Source organism: Stegostoma tigrinum, chromosome 5 (assembly GCF_030684315.1).
Source record: "Stegostoma tigrinum isolate sSteTig4 chromosome 5, sSteTig4.hap1, whole genome shotgun sequence".
Taxonomy (NCBI): Eukaryota; Metazoa; Chordata; class Chondrichthyes; order Orectolobiformes; family Stegostomatidae; genus Stegostoma; species Stegostoma tigrinum.
Genome location: NC_081358.1, coordinates 37378359 through 37397969, shown reverse-complemented (window position 1 = coordinate 37397969; position 19611 = coordinate 37378359). Strand labels below are relative to the sequence as shown.

Here is a 19611-nt window from a genome sequence, read left to right as displayed (position 1 = left end):
CAATGTCAACATGATGTCCCAAATCCTATATTCAATGGTCTGAGTTACTTGAAGAAACGAGCCCATTCTCTTTCTTTTAGCCCAGTTGTTACATTCTCTGGTACAATGTCATCTCTCCCCTTCCCCCACCCCACTGAGACTGTCTGTTGTTTCCAGTTTGGCAGTTAGACACATATTGTTCTGCCATTCTCACTTTCTGATCACTAAATGTGAACTATCAAGATCCTTTCTCTCCCAGCACTCCACCCCACACTCTGCTAACTGTTGCACAAATGATGCCCCCTCCACATTTCACGTCAGCTGTGATGAAGTGTCATCTCAACCTGAAACGTTAGCTTGCGCTCTCTCCATGGATGCTGCCTGACTTGTTGTGATTTCCAGCAATTTTTGTTTTCAGCTAAAAGAGCTGATAGAGATTTTCAAAATCATGGGTCGTGGATAGCGTAGGGACAAACTGTGTTTCACTTTTCATGGCACGAGAGGGCATAGATTTAAAGTGATTTGGAAAGAAAAACAAGGGTGAAGTGAGGAAAGATAACAAGTAAAAACCAAAAGATCTGCAGATGCTAGAAATCAGAAACAAAATCAGAACTTGTTGGAAAAGCTCAGGAGGTCTGACAGCATCTGTGAAGAAATAAAAAAATCTAAGTTAACTTTTCGGGTGCGGGGACTCTTCCTCAGAAACAGAAAACATCTGTTTCTGTTCCTAATTTACAGCATCTGTAGTTCTTTCTGTTTTTATTTGGTACAGAACTTGCTAGAAATGCCCAGGACGTCCGGCAGCATCTCAGGAGAGAAATGAGAGTTAACTTTGAGTCCGGTGACCCTTTCTCAGAAAAGATACAACAAATAGTTGGGGTCAGGAATGCATTGCCTGCAAGTGCGGTGGAGGCAGGTTCAATTTGGGTATTCAAAGGGCCACCGAATGATTTTTTTTCCATGAAAGTATTACAAGATTAACGAGAAAAAAAGAGAAAGGTTGGAGACAAGATGTTCATTGGAAGACACATGCAGGTATCTTGGGCCGAAATGACTCATTTTTTGCTGAAACATTTCTATGATTCTGTGACTGGAGCAAAGCTACCATTTGGGAACGAATCTCAGCAAACGCTTGTTATAAGTGACTCTGTTCACAGGGTGATAAAGTGACACATTACCACAGTAACAAAGTGTGAAGCTGGATGAACACAGCAGGCCAAGCAGCATCTCAGGAGCACAAAAGCTGACGTTTCTGGCCTAGATCCTTCATGAGAGAGGGGGACGGGGTGAGGGTTCTGGAAAAAATAGGGAGAGAGGGGGAGGCGGACCGAAGATGGAGAGGAGAGTATAAGTGGGGACGTAGGGAGAGGATAGGCCAGTCCAGGGAAGACGGACAGGTCAAGGAGGTGGGATGAGGTGGTAGGTAGGAAATGGAGGTGCGGCTTCAGTAGGAGGAAGGGATGGGCGAGAGGAAGAACAGGTTAGGGAAGCAGAGACAGTCTGGGTTGGTTTTGGGATGCAGTGGGGGGAGGGGACGAGCTGGGCTAGTTTTGGGAAGCGGTGGGGGAAGGGGAGATTTTGAAGCTGGTGAAGTCCACATTGATACCATTGGGCTGCAGGGTTCCCAAGCGGAATATGAGTTGCTGCTCCTGCAACCTTCGGGTGGCATCATTGTGGCACTGCAGGAGGCCCATGATGGACATGTCATCTAAAGAATGGGAGGGGGAGTGGAAATGGTTCACGACTGGGAGGTGCAGTTGTTTACTGCGAATCGTGCAGAGGTGTTCTGTATAGCGGTCCCCAAGCCTCCGCTTGGTTTCCCCCAATGTCGAGGGAGCCAAATGTGGACTTCACCAGCTTCAAAATCTCCCCTTCCCCCACCGCATCCCAAAACCAGCCCAGATCGTCCCCTCCCCCCACTGCATCCCAAAACCAGCCCAGATCGTCCCCTCCCCCCACTGCATCCCAAAACCAGCCCAGATCGTCCCCTCCCCCCACTGCATCCCAAAACCAGTCCAGTTCTTCCCCTCCCCCCACTGCATCCCAAAACCAGTCCAGCCTGTCTCTGCCTCCCTAACCTGTAGTTCCTCTCACCCATCCCTTCCTCCCACCTCAAGCCGCACCTCCAGCTACCTACCAACCTCATCCCACCTCCTTGACCTGTCCGTCTTCCCTGGACTGACCTATCCCCTCCCTACCTCCCCACCTACACCCTCTCCACCTATCTTCTTTACTCTCCATCTTCGGTCCGCCTCCCCCTCTCTCCCTATTTATTCCAGTTCCCTCCCCCCATCCCCCTCCCTGATGAAGGGTCCAGGCCCAAAACGTCAGCTTTTGTGCTCCTGAGATGCTGCTGGGCCTGCTGTGTTCATCCAGCTTCACACTTTATTATCTTGGATTCTCCAGCATCTGCGGTTCCCATTATCACACGGGAACAGTGTTACATATAAACCGGGCCCACGATACCATTAGAGTCCTCCTGATTCTTCGTCAAGATGGCCGCCCAGACTTCCCAGCCGGTGAGAAGGGTTGATCTTGTCCCGCCGCTGCTTCGTTGTTCATGAGTGTGGTGGTTGACGTCACGCCGTGAGTAATATGGCGGCGGACTCTTCCGGGACGGGACTGTGAGTACAACCCGAGGGAAAGCGGACACCTCTATCCCAGGCCGAGAGTGAATGTTCGTTATATACTGTGCAGCCGTGCTCTAGGGAGAGTGTTGACTAAATACTGGGCAGCGTTACCCCAGAGAGTATGAAGTTTAACATGTCCTGACAGCGATACCCCATAGATCGACAATGTCTGTTATGTACAGTGCACATATATCCCAGAGAGAGTGAATGTATAGTGTATACTGGACGGTGATGCCCCAGAGATATGGCGTGTTTATTATATACTGGGCAGTGATGTACACCAGAAAAAGTGAAAGTTTATTAAATACTGGGCAGTAATACCCCAGAGATTGTGAGTGTTTTGATTCAAGTTATTATCACATGTACCTAAGTTCAGTGAAAAGCTTTGCTTTGTGTGCGGTGCAGCAGATCACTACATAACTATACAGTAAATGGAAAAGTCCTGCGGAAAATTGATGTTCAGAGAGATCTGGGTGTTCACGTCCATTATTCCCTGAAGGTGGCAACACATGTCAGTAGAGTGGTCAAGAAGGCATATGGCATGCTTTCATTCACTGTACGGGGTATTGAGCACAAGAGTTGGAAAGTCATGTTTAGAGTACTGTGTACTCTATCAGTACCAAAAGGATGTGGATGCTTTGGAGAGGGTGCAGAGGAGGATCACCAGGATGTTGCCTGGTATGGAGGACGCTAGCTATGAAGAGAGGTTGAGTAGATTAGGATTGTTTTCATTAGAAAGACGGAGATTGAGGATTTCACAAAATCATGAGGGGTATAGACAAGGTGGATAGCAAGAAGCCTTTACCCCAAGTGGGGGACTCGATTACTAGGGGTCATGAGTTCAAAGTGAGAGGAGGAAAGTTTATGGGTGATATACGTGGAAAGTTCTTTACGCAGAGGCTGGTGGGTGTCCGGAAAGCATTGCCAGTGGAGGTGGTAGACGCAGACTTGATAGTGTCTTTTAAGATTTATCTGGATAGGTACATAAATGGGCAGGGAGCAAAGGGATACAGACCCTGAGAAAGTAGATGACAGGTTTAGACAGAGAATCTCATTCGGCACAGGCTTAGAGGGCCAAAGGGCCTGTTCCTGTGCTGTAATTTTCTTTGTTCTTTGTTCTAACATCACACACATCATAGGGCGATTGAACAAAGCAAAGAATACAAAGTTATGGCTGCAAAGGTGTACAAAAAGCAAGATCAACTTTAGACTTGAAATTTGAGAGGTCCTTTCAGAAGCCTAACAACAGCAGGGAAGAAGCTGTTCTTGAACCTGTTGGTATGTTTAAGTTTTTTTTTGAATGCTCTGCCCGACGGAAGAACTTGGAATACATTATAACCTGGTGAGAGGGGTCTTTAATGATATTGGCTGCCTTTCTGCGGCATTGAAAATGGTGGATGGAGTCAATGGATGGAAGTTTGGCTTGTGTGATGGTCTGCGCTGTGTTTACGACCTTCTGTAGTTTATGATGATCCTGGGCAGAGCTGTTGCCATACCAAGCTATGATGTATCGAGATAGAATGCTTTCTGTGGTGTAACTGTAAAAGTTGGTGAGTGTCCTTATGGACATGCCACATTTCCCTAGCCTCCTGAGGAAGAGTAGGCATTGTTGTGCCTTCTTGACCGTCACATCAACGTGGGTGGTCCAGGACAGATTAGTGATAATCACCATTAGGAACCTGACACTCCGATGGGGAGTAGATGGGGCCTGTCTTCCTCCTTGCTTCTTGAAGTCAATGGTCATCTGTTTAGTTTTGTTAACATTGATGGAGAGATTGTTGTTTTTGCATCATGTCACCAAGCATTCTATCTCTTCTTTATTTTGTATTATTACTGTTTGATATCTGGCCTATAGTGCTGGTGTCGTCAGTGAATTTGCAAATAGAGTTTGGACAAAATTTCACTATACAGTCAATAGTGTTCAGGGAGTACAGTGGGAGCTAAGTACACATCCTTGTGGGATGCCCGTCCTGTTGCCAGTCTTCACTGATTATGGTCTGTAGGTCAGGAAGTCAAAGATTCAATTTCACAGAATGGAGCAGAGGTTGAAGTCTCGGAGTTTGGAGATTAGTTTCACTGGGATTATAGTGTTGAAGGCAGAGCTGTTGTCAATAAGTATGAGCTTGACATTTTATTATGTCCTGGACGGTGGTACCCCAGAAAGAGAGCAAGTGTTTATTATGTCCTGGACAGTGTTAATTTAGTAAGAGTGAATGTCCACCATATCCTGAACAACTATACCCCAGGACAGTGAATGTCAGGTATATATTGGACAGCCACGCCCCCCCGGGAAATTAAATGTCCACTGTGTACCAGACAGCAATACCCTAGAGAAAGTGAATGTGCATTATATACCCCAGAGTGTGTAAATGTCCACCATAAACTGGACAGTGGTACTCCGGGGAGAGCAAATGTCTGTTTCATAGTCGACACCGTTACCCAGAGAGAGTGAATGTCCACTGCCTGCCAGAAGGTGATACTCTAGAGAGACTGACTGTCTAGTTTACAGCAGACAATGATATCCCACAGAGACTGAATTTCACATACCGGATTGTGATATTGCACAGAAACTGAATGTCCATTTCGTAGCAGAAAGCAATACCCCAGAGAGACTGAACATCTATTCTCTACACTGTCAGTAATACCAAAGAGAGATCAATGTCCACTGCAAACTGGACTGTGATACTCTAGAAATCAGACAGCAATAGACCACTTGAGAACTGGGCTCTGATACCACTCGCGAGGCTAAATGTGCCCTCAAGAAACTGGGCCATCATTGACTAGAGTTAGACTGAATTTCCAATTAAGAAACCAGACATTCATAGCCCAGAAGGAGACTTAATATCCATTCTACACTGGACAGTCATAGACAGAGTGACATCGAATATCCATCTGTAATCCCGACAGTCACAGTCCATTGTGAGACTGCATACCTAGGCTTTATACCAGATGTTGTAGCCCAGAGTGAGACTACATGTCCATTCTATCTACTGGACAGCAATACACCAGTAAGGCTGAATTTCCACTCTATATCCATCGTGTGAGACACAACAGTGACATGATTGTTCTTGAAATAATTGCATTCTTGAAGCATTTTGAAAAGTAATTTTTATCTCTCAGAACTGGTGATGCATCTGTGATAAGAAACATTTCTCAATGTCTAACCCCTTTCTCTTGATAGGTTAGGATGGCTTCTCAGTTGGCTGCCTACTTGGTGTCCCACATCTTTGTCTCTTCTCAAGGATGCTGAGGATAAAATGTTACAGGGTAAGGAGAGATTATTTATCTTTTCTGTTTATTGAATATTCTTCATAGATTTTGCTGAGTCCTGATTTAGAATATAAAACGGTGGCTGCATTTACAGAGTGCTGGTCATTGTAATGCATAATACATGGACAGTGGAAATCAGAAATTAAAACAAAGTGCTGGAAATAATCAGTAGTTAGGGCGGATCTGTGCAGAGGGATACAGAATTATTGTTTCAGATCTGTTACCTTTGATCAAAAGGGGAGGAAGTTAGAAATATAATAGGATATTGAGTAACTGGTGGATGGAACAAGATCAGAAGGAAGGTCTGTGTTAGGATGAAAGAGAGAAAAGGTTAAATGACAGAAGTTAGTCTTCCAGAACCAAAGAGAATGATGATGATGTGGGAAGAAAAGAAACAAAGAACCAAAATATCTGCCCGGAATAGGTGTGCCACGAACTGAAAGAAAACAAACAAATCAGGCAAAAGAAAGGAAAACTAAAAGGCATAAATTATATTGTATTTAGCGCCTGCTTGCTTGTCAGTTGATTTCAAAGTTGAGATTATTCTCTAAATTAACTGTCCCTGTAAGATCAGCAAAGACTCATTGCAGCCAGACCAGCAGGCTTCATGTGTCCAAATAGCTAAGCCGGTCTTCCCCTGTACCAATGCTACTTTTTATCCTTGATGAACTCATCTAGCTCATTAATATCCTTCAGAGAAGGAAACTGCCATCCTTGATGCTACCTGGCCTGCTGTGTTCCTCCAGCTCCACACTGTTATCTCAGACTCCAGTAGGGATGGCTATCTCTGCCATCCTTACCTGGTCTGGCCTACATGTGACTCCAAACTCACAGTAATGTGGTTGATTCTTAATGCCCTCTGGGCAATTAGGGGTGGGTAATAAACGCTGGCCGAGCTGACGACACCCTCATCCCATGAATGAATATAAAAATAGCTACTTCTTCTACTCCTGCTTTGACTAATTGATTCTAGCTCTCTCTACACTGATCCTGACTCTGAACCTGCTGTCCCATCCTTCATTGCTTTAACTGTCCAAGTTTGCTTCACAGTGTGTTGGGCAAGTCATTATCTATATCGGGGTGAGAAAAAGAGGGCATGGAGATAGGGACTGTGTGTGTGTGTGTGTGTGTGTGTGTTTTGGAGGGAGTGGGAGGTGGTTGGTGGAGGGGTTCTATTGGAGGTGGGGCAGGATTGGTAATGTCATTGGATTAGTAATTCAGAACACCAGGCTAACGTTCTGAGGACATGGGCTCAAATCCCACAATGACACATAGTGAAAATTCTTGAATCTGATGGTGACCATGTATTCACTGTTGATTGTTGTAAAACCTCACCTGATTCACTCCTATAAAGAAGGAAATCTGCTGTTTTTACCCAGTCTGTCCTTTGTGACTCCTGATTCACAGCAATGTGGTTGACTGCCTGCAGGCAATTAGGGTTGGGCAGTGAGTTCTGATCAGTAATGCCGACATCCCATTAATGAATTTTTAAAAAATAATGCCTGTCTCAAGACTTCCAAAACAAACTTTCTACCCTGATCTCCATTGCAGCAAGTGGTTACCAGGCGGGCAGGAGAAAACCCTTCAAGGGGGTCCTCAAAGCCTCTCTGAAAAGATGCAATATCCCCATCTTTTCATGTAATCTCTTGCTGAAGACCACCCAAGCTAGAGAAGAAGCATCCATGAAGGTGCTCACCATCTCAAGCATCTCTGACAGCACAGGTGGAGGCCAAGTGTAAACAGCAGAAGGTGTGTAATCCTTCCACCCACCCCTTCAAACACCACCTGGCCTGCCTGTGACGGAGTTCAGAACCATTGTTGGTTTGTTCAGCCACCTTAGGACCCACAACTGCTGAGTGGAAGAAAATCATCTTTAGTCTCAAGAGGCTGTTTGAGAAGGAGATTGTTTATTTGTTTGTTTGCTTGCTTTGGGCATCTAACCTTAGGCTGGATATAGTGCCTGGGGAGATTATTGGGCATACATTTACCAGGGTGTTACTTGGGACAAAGGGACCTACCTGTGGTGAGGGGTTGGTTAAACCTGGGTTAATTTCCTACTAGAGGGGAGGTTAAAAGTAATGTGATCAACCTTTCAAAAAAATATGGACTGAGGTAGATGAGAAATTACACTCTCCACTTGGAACTCACAAATGACACTTACAGTTTTAAAATTTGAGTTAAGGTGGTTAGCGATGAATCCCGTAACCTTTCATTGTACAAGAAGTTAGAGGGATTTGGAATGCTAGTGCCAGAAAGCCATTAATGCAGAATTAATTAAGGTGTCTCAACACAAATGGACGCTTAGTAGAAAGTAAGGGAGAAGCGATTTATCTACTTCAAAAGGTGGACCCACTGGTGGTTGATAATTACTGTACTGAAACAAGGGAAATGCCTATGCAAAATAATTGGCAATGGTTAAGTAGTGGAGAGAGACAATATAGCGGTTGTATTGAAGTTATATCTGGACTCAGAATGCTTTCTCACATTGTGGAGTTCCATCAAAAACAAGGGTACAAGGTGTCAGTTGAGGAACTCATCCCTTCCAACCCCTCTACTGAAAAAGGTGCTGGACCTTGTTTGTCTTTGCTGTAATCCTTCCAGTTCTGCCTAAACTGGAAAACGTATTTAAACAGACTTTTGTTTAGAAAAAAGATAGGATGAGGACAGATTGTTTAGTGAATTAAACATCACATTATCTTCTAGTATGGCATCGAAACATTGTCATTACATAACCTGTTGAACAGAATGGGTCTATATTTCTCTGGATTTTACAAGAAGGGTGAATTTGGGGTAGAGGTAGGGAGCTGGACACAGTTGCTGCAAGGTTGTTTGCTTTGACTGGAGAGTTTAGAACTAGGAGTCACTGTCTCAGGATAAGGGTTGACCATTTTGAACTGAGATGAGGAAGATTGAGAGTCTTTGGAATTGTAGAGATTTAGAGATGCTCAGTCATTGAGTATGTTCAAGATTGAGATTGATTGAGCTGCCTTCTTGAATTACTGCTGCTCATAGGGATACATCCACAGTGTTGTTGGAGGGGATCCATGACAGTTAAGGTATAGTAATATAGTTCTAAGTTGGGATGGTTTATGTCTTGTGCCCTATGCTTCTAGGTGGTTTGCTGTAAAAGAAATCTTGTAAGGTTCCTGTAGTGTATTTTTTGATATCCACACTGCTGCCACTTTGCATTGGTGATTAAAGTGAGTGAATATTGAGTGGTAGATGGAGTGCCAAACAAACTTTGTCCTGAATAGTGATGAACTTCTCAAGTGTTGTTGGAACTGCAGTCATCCAGGCAAAAGGAGACTATTACATCACACCCCTGACCTGTGCCTTTTTGACAGGCTTTGGGGAGTCAGGAGGTGAGTTATTCACTGCAGGATTCTTAGGCTGTAAGCTGCTGTTTACCACAGTATTTATATGGCAAGTCCAATTCAGTCAACCTGAATCCTTAAAATCCAAATTAGGTTGCTGATTCATCAATTTATTGTTTGACTAATTTGTTAAGTTCAGAAAGAGAAAATGCAAATCTGATTTTAACTACTTTACATTTTGCAGGTGTCAGAAGTAAATTTACGAAAAAATATATTACGCTACCAAGTGGCAACAAGATATGGACACTAATATTCAATCAGGACACTCATAACAAAACTCCACTTGTTCTGATTCATGGATTTGGAGGGGGAGTTGGACTTTGGACTTTGAACTTTGACGCACTTAGCCTACAACGCACTATATATGCTTTTGACCTCATAGGTTTTGGTCAAAGTAGTAGGCCTCATTTCAGCCCTGATTCAGTACTGGCAGAAACACAATTTGTGGAGTCTATAGAGGAATGGAGAGCTACAGTGGGAACAGAGGAAATGATTTTGTTGGGACATAATCTTGGAGCTTATTTGGCTGCATCATACACAATTAAATATCCACAAAGGTAGGTAGAAAACATTTTGTACAAATAAGTTTTGAAGAATTAGCAGGAAGGTGCAAATTTGGAGGGTTTTGGTATGCAGTTTTGATAAATCGGTAGTTGCTCGTTATTGTCACCTTTGGAAAAAGTGAAATAATTTCTTTGACATTTCTGCACATAAAACATAACTTCTGTTGAGGTGTGGGCTGCAGATTCCTGTCTAGACTCAGCTAGTAGGCTGTAGATCCTCCATCATTCTTGATCAGTATTATTCATATTGTGCTTTCAATGTTTATTATTCAGATGCATTTTTCCAACCAATTTGTGCGCCTCCCACACTGGATGTCCAGCTGTTCATAACCTGACAAACCTGCTGAAGAATGAGAGTCAAACCAGGAATTGAAACTCAAAATGATGACTTATAATTGTGAGGGATAGAAAAAGCACGTTAAGAGGAAAAAAATAAACAAACTTTCAGCTATTTTATAAAATTAACTTCTAAATAACAAAGCTGTTGTTTGGGATGTGGATGAGATTAGTTAAGTGTTCTGGCTGGTGACAGCTTCAGAGGGAACTATAAGTCCGTTGTGAGAAATGAAGGACCACACCTCATGTTATCATGACAGATACTTAGAAACGATGAGACATAAACAGGTAGGAAGCAAGAATAGACAAGTCCTTATTTGCATGTTAACTTAATCTTCCTTGCATATAGGAAATAAATCAATCAGAAATTTTATAGGTAAATAACTGAGAATGAGAGTTGAAGGGAACAAACAAGAAAATTACTTACATATTAAGTTTTATAAAGTATTAGGTAAATAGTATTACAAATATTAGCCCTGTCTCTCCCTAGTGATTAATTCTTCTTCTCTCATTCTTCACCAAAAAATCTACTCCCCTCTTCATTCACTTCATCCCTTCCTCACTGCTTTTGAAGTGTTTGACTAATTGCAGTATTAATTCCTTGCTCAACCCCAAGCTAGCCATTAAGTCCCACATCTTATCCAGTACAAAGATCATCACCTTCCGCCTTTGCACTATTTCTCCTTTACACTCTTCTCTCACTGGATTATTAGTCCAATGACATTATCACTGTGCTACCAGCTCCACATCATTGATTATTGCCCAAGTTACACCACAGATAGTCAGTAATGATATATTGATGAGTGAACACCACTGACACATCAGCAAGAAATACAAGTTCAACCGGTTAAATCAAGGATAGCATTTCTCAAACTGCTTGTAGCATTTGGTATCCTTGTGTACTTCTATTGAATGAAAATAACATAAATGCAAGCAAGAAAAACATGTTCTTGCTTGTTCATCCAAACTACTATAAAGTCACTTCAATTAAAGAAAATGGTGGGCAGGTTAGGAAAACGTAGTTTATGGCTGAGAGAGGTTCTGATGAGACTGCAGTGGGAATTTTAATCTGAAATGGGAAACTCATATCAGTTGGATTTTACACCTGCCTATATTACTTGTCGATTTGAAACGAAAGTAAAACTTGGCAAGCTGCAAATTCAAAAATATCTCCAATGGCATTTTGTTTCTCACTGGCAGGATAAGTTAAATGAGTCCCAGATTTTAAAGGCCAATTCTTATAACATCAATAGAGCTTTCACTCTCTTAATCTAGTTCTTTTCTTTGGTGTTTCTCATTTTTCTCCTTGTTTCATGTTAACCCCTATTTTATTTCTGTATGTCCCTATCAAAATGTTTTCCTCTCTTCCTTACCTGTTTCCCTCTGCTTTTGTGACTCCGTCCCACTACATTTCTGTTTTACTAATGTATTGTTTTGTTTCTCTGTGTTTCACCCAGATGTTTCTCATCTTATTTTCTGCATGTTCCTCTCACTCTGTATTGAGTCTCTCACCCTCTTTCCTGTCTGGGTTCTTGGGTGTTGCTCAGTTGAAGCAAGCATAACAAAGCTGAAATTTCACATTGTGCTTGCAAATGTTATAGATTTGAACCTATACCTATTTATCTGGCAGTTTCTAGTCATGTTTTCAGTACTGTGATAAAACCTATATTTCAAAGTTCAGCTTCAGATAATACAGCTGATTTGAAATGACCTGATGGAATTTACCTTTAACACTTAGTAAAGGCATTTATCATTTTATCAATTGTTGTTTTATTTTGTTCAACTTCTTCATTCAGTTCTTTCTGTTCCTGACATTCTGCATTTGTGGGATTATTTCTTCTGAATTTTCACACTGCTACTTTAGAAGCATTGAAGAGGTGCTCTACAAGCCACTTATTTAACTTTTGGATAGCTGTAGATCAACAGTCTTGATTCTGAGTGGGAACGTCATGGACTCAAGAGACTCCTCTTCTAGAGACTTGATCACAAAATCCAGGATGACAATCTAGTGGAGTACAGAGGGAGTGTTGCACTGTTGGAAGTGCCATCATTCAGAAAGAGCAGATAGGACCTTTGTTTAAAATCCAATCAGGTGATTGTAGAATATCACATGGAATTATTTTGGATAACAGCATAGTAGTTCTTCCCACTGACCTGGGCCAATATGTATCCCCAAATGACATTACTAAAGTTAACTAGTCACTTTCTCATTGAATCTTGGATCTTTCTGTGTGCAAACTGACTGCCGTGTCTCCTGCGTTATAAGTGACAACGCTTCAAAAATCAACTCGGTGCTGTGAACTGCTTTATTCTTTAATAGGATGGCTGTGTCCCTGACCTATCCTTAATTTCCCTGAATTGAGTGGCTTACTAGGCCACTTCAGATGGCAGTAAAACTCAGCCACATTACTGTGCATCTGAAATTGCATATAGGCGCGAGTGGGTAGGAAGGGCAAAGTTCTTTCTCTCAGGGACATTATTGAATTAGATGGGCTTTTACACAATCAATGATAGTTTGATGGCAACATTACTGATACCAGCTTCCAATTCCAGGTTTGTTAACTGAAGTGAAATTCCAATGTCTGTCAAGGTGGAACTTGAACCCATGTCTCTAAAGCATTTACCTGGATTTTTAGATTAGTCATTCAGTGATGGTACTGCTAGGCAACCATCTCTCCTTGTGAAAGGCACACTAAAAATGTCTTTAATCAGGGATATCGGACCCAATACCTTAAGTTAAACAGATGTGTAAGTGGCTATTGTAGAGACATATAACCGTGAATGCATCTGTTTTGTTTAGGGTAAAGCATCTCATTTTGGTTGAGCCATGGGGATTTCCAGAGCGACTTAACCACACAGAACAGGAGCGACCAATGCCAATCTGGATAAAAGCCCTCGGTGCAATGCTGAGTCCCTTCAACCCATTGGCAGGCCTTAGATTGGCTGGACCCTTTGGTAAGAAAGGATCAATATACAATATTCTATTTCACAACAGAAAATTCACTCTCAGCTGTACACTAGCATTCGTGCACAACGTTACTGGAGTAAATAACAAGGACACGTATTTGAATGCAAGTAAACATTTTCTTACTTTCATACTGGAAGTTATTCTCTCAGAAAATGTGTAGCTGCAATAGATGCCACATTCTCAATAATGCTAAATTATTTTATTCTGCTGTTTCCAGACTGTGGCTTTATCTAAATAACAATTTAAAGATTGAGAAAGAAGCCCTTTGACCCTCCAGAGCCGCTTGTTTCACTGACTGTATCTGACTCCTTATCAAGGACCCAACCTCCTTGGGAAGCATTATATCAAATCAAAAAGAGGCCATTCAGCCCTTTAACCCTGTTCCTGTATTTAATTCATGATTGAATTTATTTCAAATCTACTTACCTGCCTTTGCTCTGTATTTGTATACTCCTTAACAACAAAGATCTGTCAGTGGTGAAATGTTTCTGAATTTACCACAGGTCCGATTCTGGTTCAACGATTAAGGCCAGACTTCAAACAAAAGTTCTCCTCGGTTTGCGAAGATGAAAATACTGTCACCGAGTATATTTATCACTGCAATGCACAGACTCCCAGGTAGTCATCAGAGTCGTCAGTGCTAGATGTTTTAGTCTGTTTCTTTTCCTCCAGCATAATTGTTTCCTTGATCTTTATGGCATATGTTTTGAGGTGAACCATAAATGACAGTAATGACGGTTGTGTTTATAAATTGGAAAATTTGGAATTGCTGTTCTTGTAGAAAAGAAGATTGAGAGGAGATTTGATCAAGTTGCTCAAGATCATGAGGGATTTGAGCAGAGTAGATCAGGAGAAACTGTTCCCTTTTGTTTTGGGGTGTGTGTATTGTGGGAAAGGAGTCCAGAAGCATTTGGCACTGATTTCATGCATTCGCAAAGGAATCAACGATGACATGAGGCAAAACTTTTTTTAATGCTACAAGTAGTTAGGATCTGGAATGTAGTGCCTGACAATGTAGTGAGGCAGATTCAGTTGTAGATTTCAGAAAACAATTAGATTATTATCTGAAGAGCAAAGGTTACAGCTCTAACAAAAGAGGAAGGGCGTAGCACTGAGTGAGTTGTCACTGCACAGAACCAATGTACATGTCAGGCAGAATGGTCTGTTTTTCTAACTGTAACCATTCTACAATTCTGAACTGCTCCGGCAATGAAAAGTAAACCCGTTTACACAGTAAATTGAGTTTAAATGAAACATCAACAAATCTGAGATTGGTTTTGGATGTGCTGACAAAAAGCTAAAACTACAATATTCAAGAAATAAAGTAGTCAGATATTTACGACTTGCACTGAGCTTTGGATCATGAAAATGCATCTTTCATTAGTTATTAAATATAAAGGCTCAGATAGGTTTTATTCTTGGGAAACCATAAAGTTGGTGTAGTACAAATAAACCTTTCAATCATTGCTTGCTAAATTATTTTCCAATGTGAAACTGTTTTAACCCTTGAAACTAATGTGACAGTGTCCCCTGTTGCAAAACCAGAACTGCAATAAAACAGCACCAATCCCTTTGTGCTCTCCCCCCCGCCAATACAAATACATGTAATCAGTTTCCTATAGGATCCAATGGAATACTTAATTGGAATAAAATTGTGTTTTTCTCTACAACAAGCTCAATCCACTTCAATAGTGCTGCAGTAAAGTGCAGATTGTATGATATGACATGGGCAGGTGGGGTGGAAGGGACTGAGAGATAATCTGGACAAGGCCAACTCCAGATACTGCCTTAATGCTGGTGTAGGGGAGGGGAGAGGATGGGAGCTCATGACACCATTTGTTGTTTCAACAACCTGAACTGGATTATTTTGAGAGCTGTTTCTTTAATTACTCTTCCATATTTGCATGGAATGATTGCTTTCTCATCACTAGATTTTTCACCCTCTTTCTTTGACAGCGCACTCCACAATTGTGCTTCCATCAATAACCAATTTCTTTTTCCCATCTCCTCTGTATTTAAATGCATTGTTGTCCTGACTTTCCAGGGAATTGAAGATGTCACCAAGAAATTTTGTCAGGCTGGCCATTCTCATCCTGGACAACTTACTCAAAATTAGTTGTTCTATAATTAGATATATATATAAACAAGTCTCAACTCCCCTTTGACAAACAACTCTAACCATTGACCTATCCCCAGCATTCATTTTGGACTTGCAAAAACAGACCGAAGAATTAAAATTGGGATACATAGGGAAAAGATTTGGAAAACACTGGCTTAAATTTTGACAGTCCTTTCCTTTACGTACTAAGTGAACTGTTACAGCTATCATTGAAATGTTCCATCTCAGAAATGGTATAACTTAACAAGCTGTTCAAATTCCTCTCAATAGTCAATAGCTGATGGCTATTATACAGCATTGTGGACTTTTCAATCACCCCAGTTGAACAGGAGTTATGTGAGAATGGAAAGAAAATGTAGATGTTTCCTATCAAGTTTTAACTTTCCCCATGGTTTTTAGTGGTGAAGTTGCTTTCAAGAACATGACTATACCTTACGGCTGGGCCAAACAACCAATGCTACTGCGAATCAATCAGATTCAAGAGGACATCTCCATCACAGCAATTTATGGAGCACGCTCTTGCATTGATGGCTACTCTGGAAAACAGATCAAAGCATTAAGACCATCATCCTCTGTTAACATAATAGTAAGTAATGAATTCTATATTTCGAGATCTTCACTCTCAGATGTCAGTTTGAGAACCCATTAGGCCTGTACGCAGTACATCGAGAATGGAAAAGTGAAGGGACCTGTGGAATTTGCTGCTGACTCTATCTTGTGGCAGTTTGTGGGATAGGAGAAGGCCAGTACAATAAGTTCGAAATTGAAATACATTACAGTTTTGGGTGCTATGTTCAGCACGCCAAATCCCAGTTTTCTTGACAGCTAGACACCCAAAGAGTGGGAATTAAATGGCATTTATGTCAAAGTAGATTTTTTAAAACAACCCATTTGTATTTTTTGTTTTTGCTTTGTTTTGCAGAACTCTGAGTGGTTTGACTCTGTCAGAAAAAAGCCTGGAAAATTACCATATTGAACTTGCATGCCTATTTACTTGATTTCTTTAGCAGAAGGACTGACCTCTGCACCCAATTCTCTGATCCATTCATCTTGTCTCTCGCTTCGTATTCACACATGAAGAACTAACTTCAGTCCTTCTGCTCTGAGATTTTGTCATGCTCACATATAAGCAATGAACATTTGAATAAACTACTAAAATGTTTTGGGATTTCATTCTTGGCCTTTTTTCACATACAAACCCACCTTCATAGGCTAATCTGAACTTTACCAGAACTCTTGTGATCTCATCTAGCTTCCCTTTATTGTAACTTTGATTTCTGTCTGAACTTCCTTTGGGGACTTGAAAGCCAGTTTGTAATTACATTTTAATTTGACCACGTGACATCCGTTTTCTGATCTATTTGTTAGGTGACTAAAGTGAAGTTGGAGCTTAAACCAGATTGACCTTGATTCTATAGGTTGGCTGGGCAAGCTTGTAGGCTTGAAGGCCTATTCTTGCTCTTATTTCCTAGGTTCTTATCTACATTATGTACAAACATATAAAAGAAATATATACTTTAAAAGATGCAGAGACCCATTCTCAAGGCTTTTTACTTTTTTTTCATTGCCCAGTGGCTTGGGAACCTGTGGTTTCTTTTTCTTTCTTCATGCAAATACCTTGACCAATTAGAGTTTATTTGTCAATGAATTACCATTCTTTATTCGTGTAATATAATTGTTATGATTAGCAAGTGTTGAGAAGAGTTGTAGCTCAGGTTGAGGTTCTGGATGTGAGTTTGCTCGCTGAGCTAGAAGGTTAGTTTTCAGACGTTTCGTCACCATTCTAGGTAACATCATCAGTGAGCCTCCGACGAAGCGCTGGTGTTATGTCCTGCTTTCTATTTATCTGTACCAACCCAAGGAAACCTAAACAGATAAATAGAAAGCGGGACATAACACCAGCGCTTCATCGGAGGCTCACTGATGATGTTACCTAGAATGGTGACGAAACGTCTGAAAACTAACCTTCCAGCTCAGCGAGCAAACTCACATCCAGAATTATTATGATTGTTTGAAATTTGGAATTCTTGCATTTGTCCTGATGAGAGCAAGATAAAAATCTTTGATAATATGTCTTTCTTTTCAGTGATAAAACTAGCAATTATCCATATTCTCGGAAAACCCATGGGGCTAAATTAAGGCCCAAGAATTTCAGACTAGTCTTTGAAAAAATTACGTTTGGTATTGGCAGATGATTCTAATTAATTGCTGGAACTGAAATGTTCAAATCACCAAGGTCACTTTATCACAATAATTCATTCTTCTTTAAGTATTATTAATTTGAACCAACGCATATTAGAAACCTCTGGTTACATTCTAATCATCCACCTGAGGTCAGCTAATTGATGTTTTACAAATCACAGTACTCTTAGATTTGTTAGACTGAAATGAAGTCCTTCTTTTCTATCACCATGCATGATAGTTTTCATTACAAACAGTTTTCCTTGAGAAGTTTTTGATACATGTTTCATTTTCAGAAAACATAACTGCCCAGTGAAATGACCTTGGTGATTTAACCATTTTAGCATTGGCTATTATGTAGAATAATCTGTTAGTTCTAAAAGTCACTTTGTTCAAAGACTCTGGTCTGAATCCTTGGCCATTTTTTAACCCTAGGAGTTATCCCAGAGTACAGTGGAAGTTTGCTGTGTGCAGTAATTGCCTGCTTCCGACATTACAATTCAAAAATTTCTTTGTTCATGGCAAAGTGGTTTAGAAATTCATAAAGTTGTGAAAGATATTATAGAAATGCAAATTTTTTTTCAATAGTGAATAAATAATCTGATGAGAATACTATTTAAAAATTATTAGGGAATCAGGGCACTATTTTTCAATATCATGAAAAGATAGGTTGATATTTCTGGAAAAAAGGAAAAGTACTGCCTGCTTTTGAAAGTTATCTATAAAAGTTTTTAGTTTGTTTCTTTCATTTTATCAATTCAAGGAGTGAGGGAAGATGTCCTTTTAAACGTGTGACTGTGTTTGTTGGATCATTTGGTTTTCAGATTTTGAATAAAGGCTTCTGGATATTTTGTTTCTATTGAGGTCTGAAGTATAGTCTTATAGAGGAATAAACCAATCTATTGTTTAAAAGCAGTTGACAAATAGGCCTTGCTGACTGTGTTGATCTGGCATACTACAAAAACCTCATAGGACAAATGGACGTGCTGAAAGCTTCATAAAATGTAACACCTTTGATGTAAAGTTGCATTACATGTCAAAACTAGAAATAATTCAATATATTTTGTCAGCATTAACACATTTGTCATTCCTTTTGCTTTAACAGGCAATTCGAGGTGCAGGCCATTATGTGTATGCTGATCAACCAGAAGACTTCAATCAAACAGTTCTGGGAATCTGCAGTACTGTAGACTAATAATTGTACTGAGAATTTACTGTTCTGTACTTTAACATCACAACAATCTGGGAATCTGCATTCGTGTACATTGCCAATCAGACAATGCTAAGAATCTGCAGTTCTGTATGTTAATCATTCAGTCTTGGGATTTCTGCAGCACTTCTAACTAACCTCTGCACTTCTAATTCAGAATGTAATGAATACAAACAAGGAAGTCGATGTAAACTACATGAGCATCAGAAGTTGCATAATCCTTTTTGAAACTTTGAAATTCAAAATGAGACTCATGCCAATATCTTCCTGCTTTGTTGAAACATTGTTTTGAAACTATTTAGTAGTATTATTACCAAGTTTTAGTTTTGATTACCTCTGCTGTGACTATTTAATTGTGCAATATTAATTCTGGTGTCTTATAAGTATTTAATATATTTGTGCAATTTTAGTGGTCTGATTAGAGATTTTTGCTTTGAAAATGTAAAAACTGTTGAAAGAAATTTATTAACTTAAATTTACACTTAAAATAGACCTCAGACAACAAATTATTTAAAAATATATTTTGCACTAGTCTTCTGTTCATTTTCTGTATATTATTTGCTCATATAAGTGAAGTCAGTGCACTCCAACCAATTAATTTAATGCATGAGCACTCAGGCATTTCTGTGAAATGTGATAAATTGCTGTGTCACTGAGGATCTTTCTATGTTTTAGACTAAGATTTTGGTCACCAATCACCTCTTTCAAAGAATTCACAGCAAAAATTTAACTATCAGAAACCTACATTAAATTTGAGAAGAATTTCAGTATGGTACATCACCTAGGTATAAAGTGAAGGATAAAGCTAAAATAACTGATAGCCTCAGTAACAGTATTGCTGCTTGCTTGTTATTGCTGGAAGGTATTCCACAGGCATTGACCAGTGCTTTCTGCTTTCTTTCAGTCTGATGGACTGACTGGACATTGCCTTTGGGATGGCAACAACAGGGCTAGAAAGAGAAACTTAGGCAAGAAGTATGT

General features: G+C 40.5%; 1 protein-coding gene across 4 annotated transcripts; it reads left to right on the top strand.

Annotated features, from left to right (window-relative positions):
- The first annotated feature begins 2296 nt into the window (after positions 1-2296).
- abhd5a (abhydrolase domain containing 5a) lies at positions 2297-19039 on the top strand. 4 transcript variants are annotated; one of them, XM_048529968.2, is made up of 7 exons: positions 2297-2498; positions 5791-5876; positions 9438-9810; positions 12953-13107; positions 13624-13738; positions 15639-15825; positions 18526-19039. In XM_048529968.2, the coding sequence occupies exons 2-7, from the start codon at positions 5867-5869 to the stop codon at positions 18613-18615; spliced, it is 930 nt and encodes a 309-aa protein (XP_048385925.1). In that variant the 5' UTR covers positions 2297-2498; positions 5791-5866; the 3' UTR covers positions 18616-19039. The 4 variants fall into 4 exon arrangements, with proteins under 4 accessions (XP_048385925.1, XP_048385923.1, XP_048385924.1 ...); XM_048529966.1 differs by lacking the exon at positions 2297-2498 and adding an exon at positions 2508-2603; XM_048529967.1 differs by lacking the exon at positions 2297-2498 and adding an exon at positions 2572-2656.
- The last annotated feature ends 572 nt before the right edge of the window (positions 19040-19611 follow it).